At 48.7% G+C, this 24250-nt stretch overlaps 2 protein-coding genes across 2 annotated transcripts; both read right to left on the reverse strand.

Moving 5' to 3' along the window:
- Nucleotides 1-814: 814 nt before the first annotated feature.
- DDOST (dolichyl-diphosphooligosaccharide--protein glycosyltransferase non-catalytic subunit) lies at nucleotides 815-5869 on the reverse strand. Its single transcript, XM_030463772.1, has 11 exons — nucleotides 5716-5869; nucleotides 4955-5065; nucleotides 4625-4711; nucleotides 4196-4299; nucleotides 3256-3350; nucleotides 2807-2900; nucleotides 2253-2401; nucleotides 1816-1963; nucleotides 1565-1685; nucleotides 1364-1470; nucleotides 815-1257 (listed from the first exon to the last, which is right to left on the reverse strand). The coding sequence occupies exons 1-11, from the start codon at nucleotides 5852-5854 to the stop codon at nucleotides 1108-1110; spliced, it is 1305 nt and encodes a 434-aa protein (XP_030319632.1). The 5' UTR covers nucleotides 5855-5869; the 3' UTR covers nucleotides 815-1107.
- A 288-nt stretch (nucleotides 5870-6157) lies between these two features.
- On the reverse strand, nucleotides 6158-23095 carry KIF17 (kinesin family member 17). Its single transcript, XM_030463771.1, has 14 exons — nucleotides 22865-23095; nucleotides 21599-21745; nucleotides 21122-21223; nucleotides 18068-18257; nucleotides 13957-14409; nucleotides 12881-12978; nucleotides 12103-12250; nucleotides 11004-11092; nucleotides 10753-10877; nucleotides 8529-8760; nucleotides 7195-7453; nucleotides 6910-6971; nucleotides 6675-6795; nucleotides 6158-6492 (listed from the first exon to the last, which is right to left on the reverse strand). The coding sequence occupies exons 1-14, from the start codon at nucleotides 23093-23095 to the stop codon at nucleotides 6359-6361; spliced, it is 2391 nt and encodes a 796-aa protein (XP_030319631.1). The 3' UTR covers nucleotides 6158-6358.
- Between the last annotated feature and the right edge of the window lie 1155 nt (nucleotides 23096-24250).

Consider the following 24250-nt stretch of genomic DNA (forward strand, 5'->3'; position numbering starts at 1 on the left):
AGCGCCCGCCCCGCCGCCTCGGGGCTGGACGTCAATCAGGGCCCCTCGACCAATCGGAGGGCGCCTGGAGGGAGGGGGCGGGCCCTACGCCCTGAGCCCACGCGTGGGCGGGGCCTCTGTCCCCCGGGGACCCCAAATCCTGCCCCCGAGTCCCCAGATCCTTCCCTCGAGTCCCCAAATCCTGCCCCCGAGTCCCCAGATCCTTCCCGGGGGACCCCAGATCCTGCCCCCGAGTCCTCAGATCCTTCCCCCGCGCCCCCATCCCGTTATTTAACCCTTTTCTCCATCAGTCTCTGAGCCCGCAGCCCTCCAGGCAGCGAGGGAAGGAACCCCAGGGCCATTTCCCTTTCTTCTGCCCCCAAGCAGCCCCAGAGAACCCCAAGAACTACACGGCTCCCTCCCACGCCCACCCCCCCATCCCATCAGCTCCTCCACTTTGTCCCCAGTTTTCTTGGGATGGGCATTTTCCAGCTGCTTTTTTCCTCCCCAGACCCCCTCTGTTATTTTGAGGGCCCTGGGTGAGCAGTTAGGGGGTTGCTTTTTGGGGTGCCCCACTTTCCTCAGTGTGCCTCTGAGGGTACCCCAGACTCCTTGACACGCTCTTTAGGGTGCCCCAAGCCCCTCTTCACGCCCCACACCCCCTCTTTTCCTTTCCAGGGTACTCCAGGCTCACCACCCTCTGACTGTCCCCTCACCTCCAGCCCCACAGAACACACTGAGCTGGCAAAGGGGACACGGGGACACATCCCCAGGTGCCACCTGGGGGACCCAACCAAAAGCTCCATAAGGTGAATTTGCTGATTTCAACCCAGGGTGAGAGGAACAAGACTTTATTCAGAAAAGGTGGGGTGAGATGAACACCACCAACTCCTCAAGAACACCAGCAGAAGTGTCAAGGTTCCAGATGCTTCCAGTGACACATTTCCCCTCAAAAATCTCATTTTCCTTCTTAGTAACCCCCCGTGTGTAAAAATAAACAGACCAAACACAGCCCCAACAGCGTGCCTGGCACCTCCCAGTCCTCACAGGGCTACAAACCAGGGTCCCACGTGCTGCTCGTCCCTGCCTGGTGCTGGGGAAAAAGCTTTTCCTCCTCCCACAGGGAGCTCAGTCGGATTTCTCCTTCTCCTTCATGTGCAGGAAGACAATGCTGAACATGAAGAGCCCCAGCATCATGGAGAAGGCACCAGCATAGTAGGGATAAGCTGAGGGGATGAACCGTTCATACTGGGTGTGCTGGAGGGGACGCACGGACACCTGAGGGGGGAAGGGAGCAGCCCAGAGTCAAAGCTTCACAATCAGTTCACCTCTGAACCTTCACAATCAATCACCACCTTCACAATCAATTCCCCACCAACCCTACCTGGGTGGAGGAGTAGAGGTGGGTGTAACCCAGCCTGTTATAATCCACTTTGAACTGAAACACTCCATAGACATCTGGCAGCTTGAAGCGAACGCTGTATTTGCCACCTGAGGGAGGGACAGAGGGGACATTGAGGTGAGGAAAAAAACCAAATCCACCCCAAACGTGGGGCTGGGGAGGTGAGTGAGGGGTGTTCCTCACCACTCCTCTGCAGGAAGGTCCGGACAAAGGGATCGATGCGGACAAACTCCAACTGAATGTCATCTCCATCAAAGGGGACCCACTCACCATCAGAGAGCTTCTCAATTACAATGCTGTACTCCTGGAAGGGAGTTTGAAATTCAGCAGTGATGCCTGAAGATCAACCTCAGCCCGTTTTGAGTTGAAATGTCCAAAACCGGCATCCACATCCCCTCCTGTCCCTGCTGCTGGCTCCCAGCAGGTGGCCTTACCACCAGATCGGTGACGGTGTAGGCGTTGGGAGGTGTGAGCTCCCCCACGCGGTGGTGGGACACGGCTCCCACACGCAGCACTCCCTCCTCCTTGAACACCCAGCGGGACAATGCCACGGCCAGCTCGTAATTACCTGTCTGTGAGTACCTATGGGTGAAGGAAGGCTGAGAAAAGGTGGCTAAAAAAAAAAAATCCACGTAAAAAAGAAATAATTTAAACCATTCATAGATGGGAAAGAAACAAAGAGGTAGCTGGAGTTTAAGGAGGGAATGAATTCCCAAAGCACTTTGATCCCTGAGGCTGAAGGAACACATCACCCTTGATTTAATTCCAGCTTTCTGCTGTTTCTGACAACACAAATGTTTCTTGTCTATTTCCCAGGACTTTCTTGACTCGACAGCTCCCCAGATATTCCTCAGCTGAGGAGCCAACGTACCTCTTGGAGCCAGGAGTAGCTTTCTGCACAGCAGAGTTGAAGAAGGCATCACTAAAGAAGTCCAAAGAGCCGCTGAAAACAACGCGGGCGTTGTTCCGGGCTTGGAGTCCAGCAATCAGGAGGGTGTTCTTCCCAACAGCGTGGGGGTACTGAGCAGGAAAGTGTTTAGGGATGAGGAAAGGAGGGTTAATCTCTGGTTTGCTACAGGCTGGAACAGTCTGGCTGTAGCTAGCACAGTCTGTAGTGAAGGAGAAGCCAAGAAGCTGTGAATAACCAGTACTGGATTCACAGCTTCTCCAACTGGAATGAAACCAGGAGATTGTGACTTAATCCAACCTTTATTCCAAAGCACCCCTCACACTGGGCACTTCTCCACCAAGAGAAAGCAAAGAGGAAGATTCCCAGGACAATGTCAGAAAACAGACAACATCCTGATGGATTTTGGAAGTGTCAGGAGATTAAACATTCAAGTACTTTTCCCTGAACTGCAGAAATATAAGGGACTAAATTGGAGAAGTATAGCCCAGAAGAGGAGAAAAAGTAACTGAGCATACCTGAGTGATAGGCTTATCTGGGAAGAAGGAGTAAGAGGTGGAAGAGCCAGTCAGGATATCCAGCACCAGTGGGTTGTCAGGATCAGCCACCATCCTAGCAAGGAGACAGAGGGTGAGCAGCATGGAGACACCCCCAGCCCCCACCCAGAGGAAGGTGCAGCCACCAGACTCAACCTCCTCACCCTTCAGATGTGGCAAGACAACTGCACACACCAAGAAAGGAAATACTTCAAGACATTAACTCAAGCTTCACTAATTTATGTTAAGAAACATTCCTAAGCCAATAATTAAGCTGCTTTGGAGATTTTCCTCTCTTCACCAGCTGAAATCATGAGAGATCAGTTGTTCCAGAGCCACAGCCCTGTGTTCACCTCACAGCAACACCTGAGTTTTTGGTGCTGCTTCCACACTTCACCTCCCTTCTTCCTCCCACCCTGCAGGCTGCTTACCCAACTCCTCGGAAAAGGATGGGGTTCAGAGCTGCTTTCCCCACAATTGTTGGGGCCTTCAGGAGGTTTTCAGCGTCAGCGACGATGAGCGTGTGCTGCAAACGGGAGAGCTGGGGGTGAAGGTGCTGCACAGCCTGGGGTGGGTGCCAGCAACACCTTCTCTGGTTATTTTAAAGTTAATTTTGTTTTTCCAGACAACTTAAACCCCAGCAGCTGTGTTACAATGCAATTAGAAAAGCAGAAAAGTAGCATTTTTAAAAATGGAATTATGATCAAATTAAACACACGCTGATGCATAAAGTGTAAACTTCCTTTTGATGAAGACAGTAACACCTCCAGTGTTTTACATCCCCTAAAACTAGGACAACATCCACTCAACAGTTTAAATAAAAATTAGCAGAATATTTTTAGTTCAGCCTTTAATATAGGTTTTAATTTTAAAGCAATGGATGATTCTTAGGGAGAGAAATCATTGTAGAAATGAAAACATCTCTGTTCTGATCTCTGGGACTGAAAATCCCCCTTCCCACATCAGAATGGTTCTAAACCCCTGTTAGTGGTGGTGGCACTGCCTGGGTGTCCTGGTTTGGGCCAGGATAAAGGTGATTTTCTGGCTTGTACTTTTGCTGTCACAGTTTAACACTGGCCCAGCAATTAAACCCAGTACCACTGGGACAGGATAATGAGGTGAAACTACCCAAGGCAGTGGAAACATCACACCAGGAAATTCAGAAAGGTGGATTTGAGAACAAAGAGCCCAGACAGACACAGCTTTGCAGTGTTAAGTCGTGCTGTCAAGCAGACTTTTGTAGGAGGAAGCTGAGAGAAAAGACAGTGGATGGAAGGAAAAACAGCCACCAAGGACAGAAGATTCACCCCTACATCTTGACACCTAAATTCTCATTAGCAAAACCCAAAATGTGCCACCAAATCCATCTACCTGGCCTGGGTCAGATATGTCATAGTTGTGATGGTCAATGACAGCTGTCCTCTCCTCATCAAACTCAATCCCACACTCACTGCCCAGCTCTCGCAGTGGATCACCTGGAAGGACAGAACTCCCTATTACACAGCATGTCTGGGACACAACTTTCAAAATAGAACATAAATTCAGCTCAAAGTCACCCTACAAGATGAACCCTAAGGTGCAAGACAAGCTGCCCCATGTAAGTTTGCATTCAAAACAACAATAAAGGCTATTTAGCACCCATTTCCTCACAGCAAACACCTTTAAGGCTCACAACAAGAAGCTGTTTTTCCACCATTTTGTTGCAGGAACTCAGAAAAGGATGAATAAACTGTTTGCTTTCTGCAGAAAGAAGCAGCAGCTAAAAGGTGCTAATTTGCTGTGCTGAGCATTTGTACTTACCAATGTCAGAGCTGGCAGCAACAAGGACACTGCCACCACCATCAATGAAAGCAGTGATAGTCTCCACGTTGATATTTCCACCAAAATCTGAAAGTACACACCAGAAATTCAAGATTCATTGTCAGAAAGAATGCCATGCCTGAATTTAACCACAGCAAAACACCAAATCATTTTTATTGTGCATTAAAGAATCTCTGTTAAAAGCCTGAAAGCATCTGTAACACAAAGGATAACATCTAAAACCCAACACTTCATTAAAACTCACAAAGCAGTTAAAAAAAACCTCTGAAAAATGCCAGCAATCTCCAAGAGGGTTGGAGTTGCACTTACCTTCAATGGATGGTGAGAAGATGATCAAGTTGTCATAGAGAAATTCTCCATATTTGATCAGGGACAGCCCAGCATCATCAGCCGTGCGGAAAGTGAGGTCAAAGCCCCTGTCTGCAGGCACCAGACAGAAATTGACAGTTTTTGTATTTCACAAAACTGGCACATGCAGCAGCAAAGCTACAGCTACAGCTACAACTACTCAGCAAGATGCTGAGTCTTATTTCCCCAATAAACTTTTGTTGAATTGGGGAAACAAAACTCCAAGTGTTTTGGAAAAAGAGGCCATGGGGCTTTCAGAGAGCACCCCCAGGGTGATCCTAGAGACAGCCAAGGAGAAAAAAGCCACAGTCTGATCAAAGGAACCCAACCACCACCACCTTCACTCCCAGGGGACCCCAATCCCCTCCCTCAGCCCACATAGGTGTTCCGGACAGAATTAGTTTTCTTTTTTGAGTAATTTCACTCTGCAATTCACTCACTTCCGAGTAACTGCACCTGCTCAAACCAAGCCATTAGCTGACCACAACCCCACAATCTCAGCCCAGCCGGGGGACCCTACTCTCCTGACACCCACTCTTCTGCCTCAGCTTGATCAGAGGACCCCAATCTCCTCCCTCGGCACGGTCAGGAGACCCCAAACACCCCCCTCAGCCCCATTCTCCTCCCGCAGCCCCACGAGGGGATCCCAGACACCCCCATTCAGCCCCAGAGAACCCCAATCTCCTCCCTCATCCCGGCGCCGGAGCCTCCCCGAGCCATACCCGCCAGGCTGCGGAAAAAAAGCGAATGCGTGTCCCGCAAGTTGCCGTTCTCCAGCAGCACCAGGGTGCGGGGTCCCCCCTCAGCCCCGGCCGCCGCCACTGCCAGGAGCCCCCACAGCAGGAGAGCGGCCGCCGCCATCTTGGCCACCGGCGCCAAAACACCCCGGAAGTGAACGGGAAGGAGCAGCCAATCAGCGCCAGGTACCGCGCCTACGCCGTCCAATCAGCACCAGACAGCTCCTTGCCTGCAGCCAATCACCGCGCGCCGCCGTGAACCCCCGCTGAGGGGCAGCAAGATGGCGGCGGCACCGCTGCGGGCAGCGAATGCTCAGCCCCGATCCGAACCCTCCTCAAGCCCCGATCCGAGCCCTGCTCAGCCCCGATCCGAACCCTTCTCAGCCCCGCCGCCCCGAGCGGGAGCTCCCGTATCCCAGTAAAAGACCTCAAAACCAGCAGTGTCAGACCGGTTTATTGCGGGGGGAAAGGGGCTGCAGGGCGCAAGGGAATGTGGCGACAGCGAGCTCGCCCTCGGTCCCCTCCCCTGTTCCTCACCTTGGTGTGGAGCAAAAGAGTTTCGGTGCAAAACCACAGAGATTTTTATTTGGGTCTTCTTGCGTCGCCGGACAGCTCAGCGGTGCTGGGGTCAGAGGGGGTGGCTGTTGGAGCCCTTTTTGTGCGTCGTGGTTGTCGGGGCCAGGGCGAGCGCCTGCAGGCGGAAGGGCCGGGGCCGGGGCATGGCGGGGGCTCCGCTCCGAGGTCCCTCCGGCCCCGGGGCAGCTGAAAGAGGAGAGGAGGGGACTGCAGTCGGCAGCCATCCCCGCAGGATGCTAAAAGCCGACCTCGGCCTGCCAAAAATCCCTGGTGAGGTCGTGGGTGCTGAGTCAAAGAAGCTCTCCTTCCGGAAAAAAAGAAAATAAAGGTGAAGGGTGGATATATATGGAAAAACAGACGGGTTTTACCTCGGTTCTTGGTGAGGTCGGGCTGGAGGATCCGGCTGGTTCGTGGGGATCTGAAGTAGTTGCTGGCAATGATCTCGCTGTCACTCCGGTTCAGCACCAGTTTGTAGCGATCTTCCTCGGGCTGAGAGCAAAAAAACACAGCAGCATCGGGGGCTGTGCTAGCCCTCAGGTCACAGCTTAGAAACAAGGCAGAAATCAGTAAAATCAGACAAAAGGAAGGAGGGATGCACTGTACCGTTTGCTCTCTGTTCTCAGGGCTCTTTCTGGCAGGTCTGGGCTGTGGCAGGGCTGGGACTGCTGTGAGAAGAGACAGCGCTAAAGGGTCACGGTCTCTGGGGCAGTTGGCACTCCTGAGTGCACTCCCTGGGCTTACAGAAATTCTAGAAGGATCTTCACAGATTCCCAAAGGATCCACACTACCCTTTCCATTAGTTATTAACATTTTCTAGACAAACTTCTTCTGCACAGAAGATTTCACCAGAAAGCGGGGCCCAACCCTCTCCTCCCGCGCTCCTCTTACCTGCGGGCAGGTGCGTTTTCTGAATGACAGGCTCTGGAATTTTCCAGCAGCCTGTTTCCTCATCCCAGATGGATTCCCTCTTGATCTTCTCCAGATTGCTGTAGTTGCAGTCCCTCCGGATGAGGGATTGCACCCGATCCAGCAGCTGCTGGAAGAGCATCAGTTTCTGCTCCAGGCGGCGGATGGCGCTGAGGTAATCGCTCTTTTCCCGCTCAAACTCCGACTGCAGATCCTTGATCTCCGTCTCGGCAGCTCGCAGCTGGGACATCAAACCAAAATAAATATTTGGGGTTATAAAGGAGAGAGACCAACAGCAGGGATTTGTCAGGCAGAGGGACTGAAAGACACACACAAAAGCATAAATATTTGGGAATATTTCTAATTGGGAGTTGGCAATTAGGATGGGCTTTGTGTGGAGAGATTATTTCACATCTGTTTTAATGAAAGATTCCTTGTGTTTCCCCAAAGTGCAGAGTCTTCCAGTGGACCTTAAGGTAATCTCACAATGTGATCTGCATCCAGTGCTAATGAACTCTTGGCAGTTCCTAACTAGTGAGAAAAGTGCACTATTTCTTTGATAATCTAAACAGAGAAATAAGGCAAGTTCTTAAAGTGCTGATTTAGGACTGTGCGTACACACAATTTTCTAAGATCCTCTAATTCTGTCTTATCAGAGAAAAACTGATTTTCAAGTACAGCTAAAATTTAAGAGCATCGTTTTTATTGTACTTTTTTGCCCCCCTCCCCCAAAAAAAAAAAAAAAAAAAAAGCTTTTCACAGTGTAATTTCTTCCAGGAGCTGGGCAATGAAACCTGGAGGGATCTCTGCAATAGATGGCAGAGGTCAGTAGAGGGAGTTGCATCCTCTCCCATCTCCAGGCATGCTCCACAGCTGGCCAAGAGGTCCAGGAGCATCCTGCAAAGCCCTGGAGATGTGGTGTGAGGGACATGGGTCAGTGGTGGCCTTGGCAGTGCTGGGTTAACAGTTACACTCAGTGTTCTTCAAGGTCTTTTCCAACCAAAACAACTGTATGATCCCATGCTTTTCCAGCCAGTGTGCTACACAACAAGGAGACCGTCCTTGAAAACAGATGGGGTTTGGAGTTTCAGCCATTGAATTCACTACCCTGAGGACTCTTTTATCTGATATTTCATAAAAACACACATACAAACCTCATTAGCACTAACACAGGCCTGTGTATGAAACATTTCACAGAACCAGAGTCATGCTCTAAGCAGACTGCCCCCAAACACCACCTTAACCTAAAAAAAAAAAAAAAAAAAAAAAAGGTGGGTACAAGATAATCCCTAAATCTTCAGCAGGGAGCTGCTCACCTTCTTCTGCATCTTCTCCAGCAGCTTGCTCTTGGCTCGAACCTCCTCCTGGGTGGAGTCATAGACTTTAAGCAGGACCCAGTCACTGCTGTCCTCATCCTCCTGCTGCAGTGCAGCCACCAGCTGCATCCTCCGCTCGTCTGCGTATTTTTTCCTGCGTTGCCGCTTTTCTATGAGGTCCTTGTTTTTTGCCTGTTCCCCCCCAACCACCTGTTGCTCCAGCATCTGCAGCCTGGGAATGACAAAGAGTTCTCTTAGCAGTGCAAAGAACAGCCTGTGTAAGTGTGGAGGATTCATGTCCTCACCTGAATAATGTTTGGGAAGACACAGGAGAGAAAACTAGTTTTGGTTGAGCTTTGCTGCCCTGAGCAACCATGGCAAATTCCTCTTTTATTAACTCCTGTGGGCCCAAGGCAAAGCACATGTTATTCTGAGCTCCTTTGCCAACAAGTATATCTGGAAACCTGTACCTATGCTCACAGAATTCTTTTAAAAAACCCCTCTGTTGTGGAATTTACATTTCTGTTCCTATTTCTTCTTATGAAAGCCTCTCAAGGCAAGCAACAAAATGTGCCAAAAAATCCACAAACAAATATTTTAAATGGTGGATTTGGGAGTGGTAGGGCTGGAAGCCACAGCACAATTTCCTTTTTGTGGCAGTGTCAGCCAGGATTCATGGCTTGGGTGACCCCAGTGTTGCTGCTTGATTTCAAGCTCCTCTCACATCCACACTGCAATGCTCCAACACAGGAATAAAGCTGTGCTCTAGAGCTGTTCCCTTTGTCTGCACAGGGATCTGCAGCAGAGCAGATAGCTCAGACTGGAGGAAATCCCACTGCTGATCAAACATCCACTGATAACAGCCTCTTCCTTACCTTCAAACCCATCCAACAGAGCTCGTTCTCCACCAGAGGTCACCTGCTATTCTGCCATCCTGCATTTGCCAAGCTGTCTTTGGTTTCATTTGCTTAATGAATCCTTGAATCCTTGCTCTGAGGAGTGAGTATCAGAGCTCTGGCAGCATCCTGATGTGTAAAGCCTTTCACAGGCAGCTTTGAAAACCCCCACACTTGCAGAACCAAACCCTCCTGCCTCATCTGCAGAGAGCTTTGGTTTTCACAACAGGATTGGAAGACCATGTTTCATGTATTTGTCACAAAGAGGAATGCTTCAATAGATCTGATAGATAGTGAAAAGGAATAGTTTCTTTAGAGACCTCTCCATGAATAGACAGCATTGCCCCCACATTACAGGCAGTACAATTCCAGTTTCTTAATAACTCCTTTGTCACCTGGGAGAGGCCTAACAGGGTGAGTGTGTGCCACTAGAGCTCACTGTAAAGCTGAATGACTGTCTAAAAGCCACAAGACATTTCAGAATCAAACTCTATCAAAATACCTTACATTAAGCATTTCTAATTTAAAAAAAACCTCCAGGGAACAGAGTCAAAGAGAAAAACCAGCAGAATTTGCTTAAAGTGTTTATTTCTGAACCAGACCAAGGAGCCCTCCCATCCCAGCCCCATGCTCCAGACCCTGGATCTAATGCTGCCCCTATAACATGATTTTTGGGGAATTTTTTATGTCAGTTTCAGCTGGTGGCTTGCAAACATTGTCAGATGCATGAGTTAGAGGCAAGGGGGATCCCTGTGACAAGGGAGAGTCACAGAGGACATGCTCTCCTCCACCCATATGCACAGCAAGCAGCAAAAAGGCTTCTGCCTCACTTGAACTGATACAAGAGGGCTCTAAATGCCCTTCAAAAGGTCATTTTAAGAGGAAAAGGAGGATGCCTCCATAAGCTGTTTGGGCACTTAAGCTCTGTCATCTACTGCCAGACTCAACTTAATCAACTCCTCATAAACACCTGCAAAAAGCCAGAGAAGGAAGAGACTTCCCTGCTGACAGATCTAGACAGGATCTGTTAGCAGGAGATCACTCCTGTGCATCCACATCTGCTGACTCAAACCTCTCCAGATTTTTCTCTGATAAATTCTGTCACTCGGCACCATTGGATGCCGCAGGTAAGAACTCCCTCTCTGCCCAAACAGGATAAAATTAATTTGGGGGTAAAGAACAAGCATCTGCCTAGTTGTGTGCTGTGCTGAACCCACATGCAAAGCTCAACAAGTTGTAATATCACAGAAGAAGAGGGTTGCTCCTTGCTGGTGTGTGCCTGAAGCAAAGCACAGGAGGCAGTGAGCAGGAGCAGCGCAGCCACTGACCTGGCGAGCACCCGCTGCTGGTCTGCAGGCACTGAAATCCCCTCAGCAGCAACAGCCATCTCTGCTCCAGCACTCCCCCTGCTCACAACACCACCCTCTTGGACAGCCCGAGGTGCTGCCAGGCCCTGAGGACAAGAGAAAACCAAAGGCATGGCTTTGGAAAGGCACAGGGTGAGCACTGGCAGAGATGAAGCCCGATGCTGCCTGCTGGGGTTTATGCAGCCAAGAGGGTAAAGTTGCCTGAAGGGTACCTGGGCTGATGTTTGTTCTTCATCTGCTGCAGCAACAGAGTCTTCAGGCAGACAGGTCTTGTCAGGAGTAGTTTCAGTCCTTGTAGCAGCTGAAGAGTAACAGAGGAAATATCCAAAATGTCAATAATCAGTTCTGTGAAACAGGAGGGTAGATTTATGAAAATGTCACACAAAGTCCTTGCCAAAAGCTAAGAGGTTTTGTCTGGAAGGAAAAGGTTGGTTATTGATGCTGGTCACTCAAAGCCATCAAAGACCCAGAGGGTGTATCAGGTAAGGAATGCAGATTTCAGAGGGCTGGGAGAGGCTGGGTCCTCGTGTTCACACCACTGATCTATGCCAGAGGCAGGGGGGTGCACGCTTGTAATCAGAGGGGAGTTGGGGAGAAAGAGCCTCTCAGCTTAGAAAGTGATAGCATCAAAAATTAAGACTATAGGTTCAGTAATTAATATTAGGCAATAAGTGCTGTAGAAGCACATTGCAAAACATGCTCAGAGACACTGCAGAGGTCAGAATGAAAAACAGTAGTGAAGAGGATAGCTGTCAACAATTTATAGGCATGTGAGAGGAATATCCACCCTCCAGCAAAGTGATGGTGGTGATAATCCAGGGCTGCATCCCATTTGCATGTGATGACAGAGACTGCTGCAGCCACCCTCATCTTGGGCATGTGAGTTGTGCAAAGCCAGTCAGAACCTGACAGAGCAGTGCCTGCTGAGAGCAGTCATCTCTGCACCTCAAATCTCTGGGCAAAACATCTGCGTGGGTAAAAATGGCATTTCGTGGCCTCAAGGCTCACAGGGTAGGGCCAGGCTGGTCCTAACTGGGATAAGTCAGGGGAATAAGGAAGAGGACAAAGCTAGGACAGAGTCTTGAGTGGCCCAGGAGAGCCAGAGTTAATAAGGGATGTTGATGTTAAGTGTTGATAAGGGAGAGCTGAGAGCAGGGACTGCTGTGTCTGCCAGGCAGCACTTGCACAGTTGCTGCCATGGTAAAGGTTACAGTGGCAGTCACAAAACTGATTTTGCCAAAACAGTCTGTGTCTAAAGCATCAGGGAACCCTCAGCTTGAGCTGAGCACCCTCCACCTGCCTGGTCCACACCTTTTTCCTTCTTGAGGTTCCCCTGAAGAGCAGAGAGCTTGAGATCATAGTGATTCCTCAGGTTTCTGATGTCCTCTTCGAGGCGGGCACGGGATGCCTGCTCTGCCTCATAGCTGCCCTTCAGCTGGGCCAACCTCTCTTCATACTCCTGAAAGGCACAGCAGACATCCTGACATGACAGCCCTGCCAGATCTAGGTCCTTGTAGGTCACATCTTATGTTCCCCCCAATAAAATTTATCATCCTGTATTTATTCACATGTTCTGTAATTTAAGTCACTGAGCACTGATGGAAGGTGACTGGTTAGCCCTGGAATCCACAATCTTGGGCAGATGTGGCACCCTGGAACGAGCTCTGTAAAGAGGAAGGAGGGAATTTTATTTCCTTTCAGCTCCCAAATCTTCATTTTTCCTCCTGGCTTCCATATCCCCTCTTTATCTGTTCCCAACATCTCTGACTATAGCTTCCCTCCCACCCACTTCTCCCTGCTCTGACAGGAGGAATTGAAGTTTCACGTGTAGTTACTTGAAAAATTCTTCTTGGGAATCCTTTCCAATTCATCTCCAGGGTGGTGGGAACAATGGTGAGAGAACATGGACTTGTAAATAAGGCTCCATCAACACAAGGTCTTGTCCATAGGAGAAGCCCAAGGACCAAAAAAACAAGGAATTGTACTGAAAAGGCTGAACCACACAGCCCTGCACCATATTTTTAATTACTACTATAAAAATCCACAATTCTTAGTCAAAGACACTACAGGATACCCCCTCCTGACTTACTTCTCTGATCAGCTGCTTCTCTGCTTCAATATCTAACTGGAGTTTGTGGAGGGGAGCTGGCTTCTCTTCCAGGTGAGCAGTCTCAGCAGGTAGAAGCCCTGCAAAGCAAAGCAGAAATAAAATTCACTCAGAACTGGGTGGGATTGTCTGTAGAATGCCTGGAAACAGAACAAAGAACCTGTCTGCCAGCAAAGAACATCACATGTGCCAGCAGCTGTGCTGCCAAAACGCCCACTGGCCCTGGACTCCAGAGGTGTGGGGGGAGAAGAAATCAGTGCAGAGTGGAGGGGGAGAGGTTCAGCCTCAAGTATGTGAAAGCAAATATCAACCTAATCTTTTTTATGGAGGAACAAGAGACTTGTTTCCAGGGCTGTGCTAACGGATATGGAAGATAAAAGACACCAGGAAGAAGATGAAAGGTGCAAAGAAATTGCCTTCCTTCTTCAGAGTTGTTTCTGACAGGTGGCAGAAAGGGAGGAAAAAATATCTTACAGCTTTATTGCCCTGTTGAAAGTTGCCCTTTTTTAGGGGATCATTCTCCAAAGGGCAAATTTGCTGTCAGCAGGGGAAAGGTTTACTAGTGGAGTCAAAAATTCACAGTGTAGGAGAAGAGGGACTGAACACTAACTTTGAAAACCTATATTTAATTTATGTAATAAATATATTAACTTAGTTATTTATTTTAGTAATAAAAATACATTTAATTATATATATTTTATAAGAATTGACATTAACTTTTTTTCTCTCAACTCATTTTTGCTCTGCCAGATGAAGCCCCTCTTTTGTCACTGACCAAATTCTAGCCAGAATGACCAAGAAGAGCTGAGGATTTTCATCACATCAGCATTTTCTAACAGAAATTGCCATTGTTGAAGATACTGGAGAACTGAACTGGTCTTTACCAATGGAATAATGTCAACAGTAAAGGCAAGGTCCATTTTCAGAATGGAGAACTCTTCCTTCAGCAGGTAAGGGACTGACTGAAGTGAAATCCAGTCAGCATTTTATGTGTAAAAAACTTTTTTTTTTTTCTGTAGAAGATAAAACATCTCTGCAGCCACTAAGGGCTCTCCTACCTGACAAGTTATTCATGGCCATCTGTTCAGCTAGAATGGCCTTCAGCTTCTTAATTTCCTCCTGATACTCCCTCAGCAGAGCATCCTTGGGGTCCTCATTGATACAGGGTTTGTTCTTGATGTTTTTTGCTCGATTGGCGTAGCGCAAAGTGCTGAGGCTCTCCTCGTAGTTGTTGTCAGCTGGAGACAAGCAGGCTACCATCAGTGTCTTGGTGTTCCCTCCCAGGGAGTCCTGCAGCAGCCTGGTCAGCTTGGAGTCTCTGTAGGGGATGTGCTTACACCTCCCATCGACCAGAGCTGAGATGACATTGCCCAGAGCAGAGAGGGAGAGGTTGATTTTCGTGGCCTCTTTGAGCCTCTCTCCTGTGGCTCCAGTTTTGGACTGGCGCTCGCTGCCTGCCAGATCCACTAGGTTGAGTTTTGCAGCCCTAAGGTGGTCCTGCCCTTGCTGATCTGCAAGAAAATAATTCCAGGTTAGGCTCTTCTTAAAAGAGTCAAGAAACAGGACTCTCTTGATACTACCTTCCAGTTCAAGCTCTGCTCCTCGTCTGCATTTAGTCCCTGAATCCCTTAAGGGAATAAATACCTACTTAATCTTAGAACTACATGCTTTGGTGCTTTCCTGAATGAGATCCTAAACAGTGAAAATTCACACTCATTATTACTCTCCTAGTGAGCTCTCCACATTTTTCCACAGTGTTTAGCATTTCAGGCAAAGCCCTCTGCAAATAGCAAGGGCTGACCAGAAGTTTATATGACTTTTTTTCCCCCCACAAATTATTTCATGAAGTTAAACACTGTCTGATGATTGAAGAGACAGAAGGAAGCATGAAATGAGGAGTCAGTGGGCAGCAACTGGGGCAGAGATAGTTGGAGAGCACAGGAAAAAAAATGCAGGCTTCTTCCAGGTGTATGGGACATAGAGACACAGGCAGCAGGGTCACCTCTAGAGACCGGGCTGGAGTAGACCCTGCATAGGGAAACAGTTTTTCCATGAACTACAGCTTTTCTAAGACTGGAATCCAACCTAAAACCTAACCAATGGATCTATCCAACAAGTTTCTTGCTATGCTTCAAAAGAACATCACATCAGATACCATCACAGGCAGCTTAAAGGTTCAAGGAGCCCAGCAGATCCCTTTTCTTATCCAGGGAGCTGCAAAACAGCACCGTGGTGCAGCACACAGGCACGCTCAGTGGCTGCTGTTCCTCCTCAACTCACGATGTTCTCAGGGAGAAAGTAAAATGAAGGAACACAGCAAGAAACAGGAGAAGTGCAAGAAGTCAGGACTGAATTCAGCCCAAACCACCCAGCTGAGAAGCTGGGGCTCAGTGAGTGAGGAATCAGCCCCAGAGAGCTGGTGCCATTCCTATCATCACGCTTTAAGGCAAGAGAAGGTGTGAGCTGGAGTGAACAGCTGGCTCCCCAGCTTTCTGGACATGCACAGAATGTCCACATCCCAGTCATCCCACACAACAACTCATCATTACAACCTAAGTTCAAGGAAAAAGCTCCTCGAGCAGTCCAAGCAAAAAGAACATCAATGTTTTAACCCTGTCCAGCCTTTTCCAAACAGATTTCTACAAAACATAGCCTTGAATTTAGTCAGAGATAAGATTTATGGCTGTGAACAACACCTCATGAGGAGCAATGAATAACATAGAAACACAGAATAGAATCATAGCATGGCTAGGGCTAGAAGGGATGCTGAAGATCACCCAGTTCCAACCTCCTTGCCATGCCCAGGGACACCTCCCACCAGCCCAGGGTGCTCCAAGCCCCATCCAACCTTCAGCACTGCCAGGGATGGGGCAGCCACAGCTTCTCTGGGAAACCTGGGCCAGGGGCTCAGCACCCTCACCCCAAACAATTTCTGCCCCATCTCCAACCTCAATCTCCCCTCTCTAAGTTTTAACCCATTTCCCTTGTCCTCTCCCTACCCCCCCGTGTCCAAAGCCCTCCCCCAGCTTTCTTGTAGCCCCTTCAGATATTGGAAGGTTGCTCTGAGCTCCCCTGGGAGCCTCCTCTTCTCCAGGCTGAACAACCCCAATCCCTCAGCCTGGCTTCCCAGGGAGCTGCTCAGCCCTCTGAGCATTCCAGTGGCTCCTCTCGACACCTTCCAGGAGCTCTGTGTCCTTCTGGTGCTGTGGACTCCAGAACTGGACACAGAACTCCAGGTAGAGTCTCACAGGAGCAGAGGGGAAAATGTGATGTATGGGGGAAAGTAAACACCAAAAAAATCTGAAATCTCTTGTCCCAGGGTATTTCCCCAGTCACAGCAATAGATTGTTAACTGTAGAACCAAATGTCTGCCACCCAGTAAACATGTTGTTTCACTTCAGATTTTTCTGGCATGTCAGGACATGGGAGAATTGGAGAAAAAAAAACACAGATAGAGTTTAACTACAGCAACTCTCTCTTTACCCTTTTTGAGCACAGGGAGGAGTGGTCAGTCACCAAAAAATAGGTTTTCTAGCCCTTTCCCTCCTTCCCCTGGTTTATGTAAACACTGTCAAGCAACTAAAAAGTTGCTTTGCCTCCTGCCAGTTCTTTTACCCACAGAGGCTGTTTGTTTCCATCTTGGAGCTAAGTGGTTTAGTGTCCATGGTGTAACAATGTCCCCAGAGTCTTTCTAGAATGTCTGCAGCAGCCCAAGAGTCTTGCCCATCTCGTTCTTGTGCAGCCCATTGGGCAGTGCTGGTGGCACAATCTACAACATCTTTCCCATTAACAAATCAATCCCTCAGCACAGCATAAAGGAATAAAACATCTGCTGCTCTAAACATGGTAAAAATACTGATGGTGACTTGGGCATTTCAAACATCTGCAGCCAGAGAGCCTGGTGCTTGCCATAAATCCTGAATCTGATACTTTAAAGAAAGAGTAATTTTAGTCCACATAATTGCAAAGAGGTCCTTTAAAATATCTGTTCCCTGTAAATTATAATTTACTACTGGCTCAACTGGTGAGTTTGAACTTTCCCACACACCTCTTCAAAAAGCCTAAAGATGGCAACAAAAACACCAACTTCATTAACTATTTCAACTAATTGTTACCCCAACAGAACCATCCAGCTATAGGGATTGTGCCAGAACCCTCAATTTTCTCCTCAAATCTTCCAGCTCTCTCCCATTTAACTGTCCAAGCTGCAGGTTTCCCCACCTGCCATCCTGTTCCATGCAACAAGTTTCCAAAGCTTTACATCAGAGAAATTGTTTCAACTAAATTAAGAGCCCTGAAGCCTCTGGAACACAAAAAAGGAAAGTAAATACTTCTTTTTCTTTTTTTTTGGATTAAAGTTGGGATTTTATGGGCCTATATAATGCAAGGATTAGGAACCAGCAGCTGTGCTAATTGAAAAATTCCCAAAATCCCACACACATCACTTTGGATAGAGGAAAATGAGGTACTGTCATCAACATCTGGAATCATAATTTAGTAAAGCATTTTGTAACTTTCCCCCTGACTGAAACAGCTGAAGAAAGCAGAGCCAAGCTGTTCACAGCCTCACCCAAGAGGGGTCAAGGACTAGGCAGAACATAGGAGACTATTTCCTTTCTTAGTCCCAGAAGAAAACCTTTTGCAGGTCCATGTTCAGACCCAGTGAGACAGCTTCATCAGCTTAAGAAATGCCAAAGGAAATGAGATATTTGAGAAAGGAAAATTAGTCATCAAAATGTTATTAAGGGATTCTTTTATTCCATCTCTAAAAGATGTGCCCTTTGGTTAAGATCAGTGAAGGAACTGTTGGGTGAAATGATCAGCCTTGCACTGTGAAGGAGGTCAGACAAGACAGATCATGATGCAAGTTTGTCCAGGCATGAGCTGCAAGCCATCATATGGACCAGGAGATTTAGCCCCCTTTGCTGGGTTTGAGAAGATGAAGTCATGGAAGGAGAATTAAATGTGACCTGAGTTTGAGTGCAAGACATTTCTCTCCCAAGGGGGAAGGGAAGAAAGAAAAGACTTTGAATATTCAGCCATTTCCCACTGTGAAGAACATCCATGATGTCTTCTGGACCTCAAGTCATTTTGGCTCTACCTTTTATTGTGGGGTGGCTGGTGAGACCACACAGATTCTGCACTCTGCTAGGACACCCAGCTACCTACCTACAGTGCAGATTTCCACGTTGACAGTAAAGATGGAATGGGAGCGGGAAGAGTCCTTGTTCATGAGGGTGTAACCCACTGCTCGGTGTCTCCAGCCCAGCTCCATCAGCTGCTCACACTGTGCCACGCTGTGCACGGTGTGCAGGGACAGCCCCTTCACGTACACCCCTGCCTCGGGGTGCTCCTTCAGCTGCAGAGAGGGACAAGGCACAAGAGGTTAAAAATAAAATGGCCCCAGGCTGTGGGAAGGCACACTGGAAGCTTGAGGGCTACGTGAGTTTGGAGCGAGGAGAAATTAAACTGCAGAAAGGCAGAAACAGAGCTGGAGAGTTTCTGAAGGAGGAATCAAACGACACAAAAAGAGAGAGAACCACCTTCATGGCTCTGCAGAGGGAAAGCAGGCAAAAGTTAAAAGTTTGCTGATTGATTCAGACACTTCCCAGGCCACAGGAAACCTGCACTGAGCCGCCTTCTACCTCCCCTGTTGTTAAGCTGCAGATTTTTAAAAATAGGCACTGGAATGTTTTTCACCTATTATGGCAAAGGCTCCAATATCTCTTCAGTCATAGGGAGCTTTTTAAAAACCAAAGCAGAGATTCAGTAGTCACAGATATTGTTACTGGTGCTTTGATGAACCCCTCCCCTCTGAGAGGGTGTCTTCATCTCCCTGAATAAGTTCCCAAAGTCACCTCCCTCACACACAGGCGGATTATATTAATTTTTCTCCAGATTAGTTAATTTTTAAGATTCTCTCAGGTCCTATTTAGGCACTTGGATAGAGATAGTGTTAAACATCCAGCAGCATCTTTTCAGCAGTTTATCAGTCATGCAGAAGAAAAAAACTAATCCTACAGCACAGTAATAAATGACTGCACTGTTCAAAGTCTTGAATGATCCATCAAACTTACATAAAAAAATACAAACCCATCAAAAGATCCCTGCACTCCTACACCAACCCCCCTGCCCACTGGGAATTTTAAACAAGCTGACTTAATTTTCAACTGCAACATTACACCCCACATCTGCCAAGTTGATAACTGAAAACTCTTATTGTGTCAGATGTGGTCGTCACAACCTGGTGTCAGGGTGGCAGTGGGACACCCAAAGAGGACCCTTAGGTGCTTTAGAGATGCACACACCCCAAGAAGCAACACAAAATTGAGTGTCTGTTGTTCCAAAACCTGCAGAGAACAGAGAATAACTGCCTGAGAACTAAAGCAGGCAGGATTTTAGCCCTGTTCTAAAGCTGGGGCTGTCTAGGATGAATCCAGTGACAGAATCACAGCCAGACTGTTCATGCACTGTGACTTTTTTTGTGACTTTTTTTACAGAAATAAAAATAATATGGTTCCTTGTAATTCCACTCTCCAATTTCACAATAAATACATGCTAACCACTTAGGAAAAAACAGCATAATTTCAGGGAAAATTATGGAGAAACTAAACAAGCTTATTTCTTTTTATTATTGAAGACTACTATATAAAATTAACTACTTGTGTTGAGCAGTATCACCCCATAATAGATCAGACAAGAACTGTGCAAGGTTACTTCAGCCCATTTCCAAGCCCTATTATTACCATCCTCTCATAGGCACTTGTAAAAATTTTATCAGTCATACCTAACCTCTAACTGCTATGCAATTCTTACATCTTGCTCTAGCAGTCACTGAAGAACATCATTTGGGCTTTGTGTTACAAGTAGTACAATACTGGATGATTTGTCTCTCAGTACAGAAGTTATAGTAATAATAGCTTTAAAAAAAAAAACCCACTGGCCAGGCTGTATCTGAGGATGCTGCAGAGTCCCTGTGGAACACCCAACTGAGAACTGAGGACACAGCTGTTGGTTAAGCTCACAACAGTCTGACATGAATGTTTTCCTTGCAGCTCCATGAAACCTGCTCTGCACAGTGTTTCATTCCACGGGAGGTGTCTGTGGGCTTCAGAGTCACCAAAGTCACTGGGGTTGAAAGGCAGAGGAGCAAACAGAAACGGGGTTTGGGAGGAGAACTGAGACAGACAGAAGCAAGCAGTAAGCAGGGCTTTGGTCTGGGCAGGACACGGCCCTTAATTGCTGGGTGGAGGCAGACACAGGCAGTGGTTGTCACCGGTGTGACTGTGTTACCCTGGAAACTGTTCTGCCCAATTCCTGCCCTCCCAGTGCCAACCGCGGTCGTCATGGCAACCGCTGTCACCAAAAGGATGAGGAACTTCAGCAAGCCTCTTCCCAGGCAGTGAGGCCCCTTCTCCCACCCTCCCTTTCCACACTGACACAGGCAAAGCATGCTGACAACGTGGAGCAGGGAGGGTTTTGCCTCCCGGGAAGGCAGGAGGCAGTCAATAAACATCTGCCCTGTCAGGCAGTTTGGCTCTGTCACCACCTCAGCACGGCTGTGCACCAGATGGTGCTCGTGCCTCAGTTTTCTTCCCCAGGGCAGTATGGAAGTAAATTAGGAGAGGAGATCTGGAGCTCCCTCCAGGAATACGTGCAAAAAGATTTGCAAAGCCAAGAGGTAAACTGCCTTAAAACTCAGACCCCTGATTAGGACTTCTGGAAGTTTGTCCTCCTGTGCTCCTGGAAATCACTTGTCTTCCCCTTGTGTTCCCTCAGGGAGCAGTATCTACTCTGTCCCCTCAAAAAAGAATCAACTTTTTTTTGTTTGAGACAGATGAGATCATCCACAGCTGCTCTGGATCAGATTAAACATTTATAAGGCACAGAATCCTCCTGCTTCAGAGACAGCAATGAGGTGAAGAGGATTAGGAAGAAAGTGCCCCATGAGCACTTTATCCCAGCCTTGTTCAGTAAGGATTTGCACACAGCTTCAGCCAAGCTGCCAATCACCACCAAACAGGACACCTGGGACTGAATCCTCTTCCTTCTGCCACTGGATTTGGACTAAAGTCCCTCAAAATCTCCTCTTGGCTTCCATGTTCATCACTACACCTTCATATTCTGGTGTTCAGCTTCTGACAGAGCATGCTGTTGCACTTCTGTGAGGCACTAATGCAAATTAAGCCACTTGCTAATTAAGACACACTGATTCCACCTCACCTCCAGCTTCTGCTTGGTATCAGCTCCCAGAAGGTCTCGTATGTCCTCATTGTAAATCTCCAGGTAGGAAGCTCTCACCAAGAACTTGGCATTTTCAGCACACTGGAGAAAACAGGAACAATTTTTGGGTAAGGTTTTGCAAGCAGGCAGTCCCTGCAGATCCTCAGTGCCAGCTGGGTGCCTTCAGCACCTCTTCAAATCCCTCCTGGCATTTCATTCCCAGGTGTAAACACTCAACAGATTCACTCTAGGGACTCTTGGTCCTTAAACATCTCAAGTGTGAGTCCACAAAGTCAGCAGAAGTGAGGGTGCAGTTCATCTGACTATTTACAGCTCTTGGATGAGAGGCAGCAGACCCCAAAGCCTCTCCCCAGTCTTGCTCCTGAGTGTGACCTGCACTCATTCCTTGGGCTATGACACAAAAATCACCTTTCTTACCACCACACCATCTTACAACAGGACCTTTTGCACACCTACCTGTATGCTCTCAAAAATGTGTTCAAATGCCCTGGGTATTATCCCTTTCTGTGTAGAAGGATCCACAATTCCTTGCATGGTGAATGACTTCCCACTGCCAGTCTGGCCATAGGCAAATATGGTGCTGTTGTAGCCTTCAGTGACACCCTGGAAATGGAGGAAAAAGAGCCATGATCTTTGCACAACTGGAAATCCATTGTCCAGATCCTACTGCACTTACTAAAAGGTATTTAAAAGGAAAACCTGGAAGTTAACCTAAAACAACTGCTTGATCTTCAGAGGCCATCAGAGTATAATAAAAAAACACATTCTGCTAGCATCTAAATTGAGAGTTTTCTCTCAAAATGGAAAACTTGAAGCACTGCAGGTGTTGAAAAGCAGAAGGGCAGTTGACAGTGCTTTGAAGACCAGAATATTTTTGCCATAGGGCAGAAAAATCTTATGAAAGCCAGAGAGCCACTAAAGATGCTACTTGATTGTAGGGTGGCCAAGGAGATGATCTCTGGCTTGGAATGATTTTCCCTTGGGAAGCTGGCTGACAGGCAGCCTCACTTCCACTTCTTGCAGTTGTTTTTATTTCAGACAAACATGGTAGGAACAAAACCTATTAGAATTTCTTAAGGCTTAAAAAAAAACATAATAAAAAAATCAATCAGTTAACCTAATAATCTACTGTTTCCGACCCTGGTTCTTCTCCTGATCAGATTTCCATCTCAAAGTTCTCAGTACCTATTTTGTCCCTATTTCTTCTTTGAACAATATTGATTTTATTTAAGGGGGGTTGGGGAATTTTTGCTTCACTGCTTCCTTTCTCACCCTCTTTACCACAGTGGTGTGTTAACATGGGAATAAATATATCCCCACTCATTTTGTTACTCTAATACAGGCTGAGGTTCTTTGTCTTCTCTAAGGTTTCTTGCCTGACAGTATAAAAATCATGGAGAGTCTTGTTTGTCCCCCTTCTCATATCACTGCAGTTTCTGTCCCTCTCCCATCTCCAGGGCCTGCTCAGAGAGTTCACCTTTCACATCCACCTAAACTATTAAATGTAATTCTACCCTCAGTGCCCACTGGCTCTTGAAAAAGCTCTTTTCTTCCCAATTTCCCCACTGTTTTGTTCCAAATTTCCCTGGGATGCTGTTTCACCCTCCTCTCTGCACCTCAGGGTCGCAGCTGAGCCTGGTGAAGGAGCCCACGGGGCTGTTTTCTCTCCCTGAACCCACTCCCCACGGGGATCACCTCCCCACGCAGAGTTCCTCAGCTCACCTCCACCAGCGGGTAGGCAATCTCGTTGTAGATCTGCTCCGTGTTGTGCTCCTGGTAGTACACCCCGTCGAAGGTGAACTGCTTGGGGGGCTCGCTGGTGGCCGTGGGGTTCTGGAGGAAGCACTGGCCCCGGGTGCTCTCCATGCTGACCACCTCCTTGCAGCCCAGAGCCTTCTCCCGCTCGCTCATGGGCCGGCACCGCACGATCACCTTCACTGCCTCCGAGGCCATTTTCTTACAAGGCTCCCCTCAACCCCACATGCAGCTCGTTTGGAGGGGGCACCGGGGGAAGCTTGACCCTGTGGCCCGTTCCCTGGGTGGGGTGAAGCACTCAGCACCTGTGGGGAGGCACTGAGGGGAGGGACCCCCCCTGGCACCTGTGGGGAGGCACTGAGGGGAGGGACCCCCCCTCACTGTGGTGTGAAGAAAGAGTCAGCAGGGCCGAGAAATGGCAGGGAGAGAAGGGGAGACTCAGGGAGGAGAAAAGTTTGGGAAGGATGAAGGGAAAGGGGGAGACTTGGAACAAGTCTGTGGGGACGATCAGGGCGGGCCGTGGGGGGAGGACACCTGAGGGGAGAGCCTGGGGGGGCAGGAAAAGCGGAGGAAACTCTGGGGAGCCGAGACGAGCCCAAAGCGGGGGAAACGCTGAGGTAACCCCTGAGGTAAGCCCTGAGGTAAGCCCTGAGGTAAGCCCTGAGGTAACCCCCGGGGGTGCGGGGCAGCCCGAGGCGAGCGGGGCAGAGAAACGGAGAGAGGCGGGAGGGGCGCGCGCAGGAACCCCACGCGGTTGCCATAGCGACAGGGCCGCGTGGCGCCAGGCCCCGCCCCTCCCCGCCCCACGTGACGGCGGGGGTGCGTGTGCACGGGGGCGCGCGCGGGCGGGTGTGTGAGCGTGCAAGAGCACCAGGGCTGCGCGCGAGAGTGGGACAGAACGAGGGGGGGGGAAGGCGAGGAAAAGCGCGAGCGCGCGTGGGTGCGAGTGCACGTGGGTGCACGTGCAAGGGGGCGCGTGCGGGACAGGCACACGCATGAGGCCGCAAGTGCACGAGTGGAAGTTCACGAGGATCGGTGTGCGCCGGCGGGGTGAGCACGCCATGGCGTGGCTGCGCAGCCATGACAGCGCGAGTGCAACACCTGAGAGTGCAAGAGAGGGGGAGTGTGAGGGTGTGCAAGGGCACAGGGGTGTGAGAGTGTGGGGTAACAGTGTGAGAGCACCAGCTTTTCTTGTGAGTGCAAGCGTGTGTGAGTGCATGTAGGATTGCAGGTACAAATCATGGTGCAGTTGTGCAAGGGAGTGAGTGCACGTGCAGGAGACTGCACACACGTGCAAGTCCACGAGGCTCTGTGCGTGGTGGTTGTGTTTCTGCCCTCTCCTACTCACGCAAT

This window comes from Calypte anna, chromosome 21 (assembly GCF_003957555.1).
Source record: "Calypte anna isolate BGI_N300 chromosome 21, bCalAnn1_v1.p, whole genome shotgun sequence".
Lineage (NCBI taxonomy): Eukaryota > Metazoa > Chordata > Aves > Apodiformes > Trochilidae > Calypte > Calypte anna.

Bases quoted from the DNA above. Each gene is read 5' to 3' on its own strand.
- DDOST (XM_030463772.1), bottom strand. From the start codon at position 5,854: ATGGCGGCGGCCGCTCTCCTGCTGTGGGGGCTCCTGGCAGTGGCGGCG. The intron at 3,351-4,195 runs GTAGATGGATTT...TCCCGTTTGCAG, and splicing joins ACATATCTGACCCAGGCCAG to CACACGCTCATCGTCGCTGA. The intron at 1,258-1,363 runs GTAGGGTTGGTG...TTCCCCCCTCAG, and splicing joins ACCTCTACTCCTCCACCCAG to GTGTCCGTGCGTCCCCTCCA.
- KIF17 (XM_030463771.1), bottom strand. From the start codon at position 23,095: ATGGCCTCGGAGGCAGTGAAGGTGATCGTGCGGTGCCGGCCCATGAGC. The intron at 21,746-22,864 runs GTGAGCTGAGGA...CTCCATTTCCAG, and splicing joins TTGCCTACCCGCTGGTGGAG to GGTGTCACTGAAGGCTACAA. The intron at 14,410-18,067 runs GTAGGTAGCTGG...ATTTTCTTGCAG, and splicing joins CGTGGAAATCTGCACTGTAG to ATCAGCAAGGGCAGGACCAC.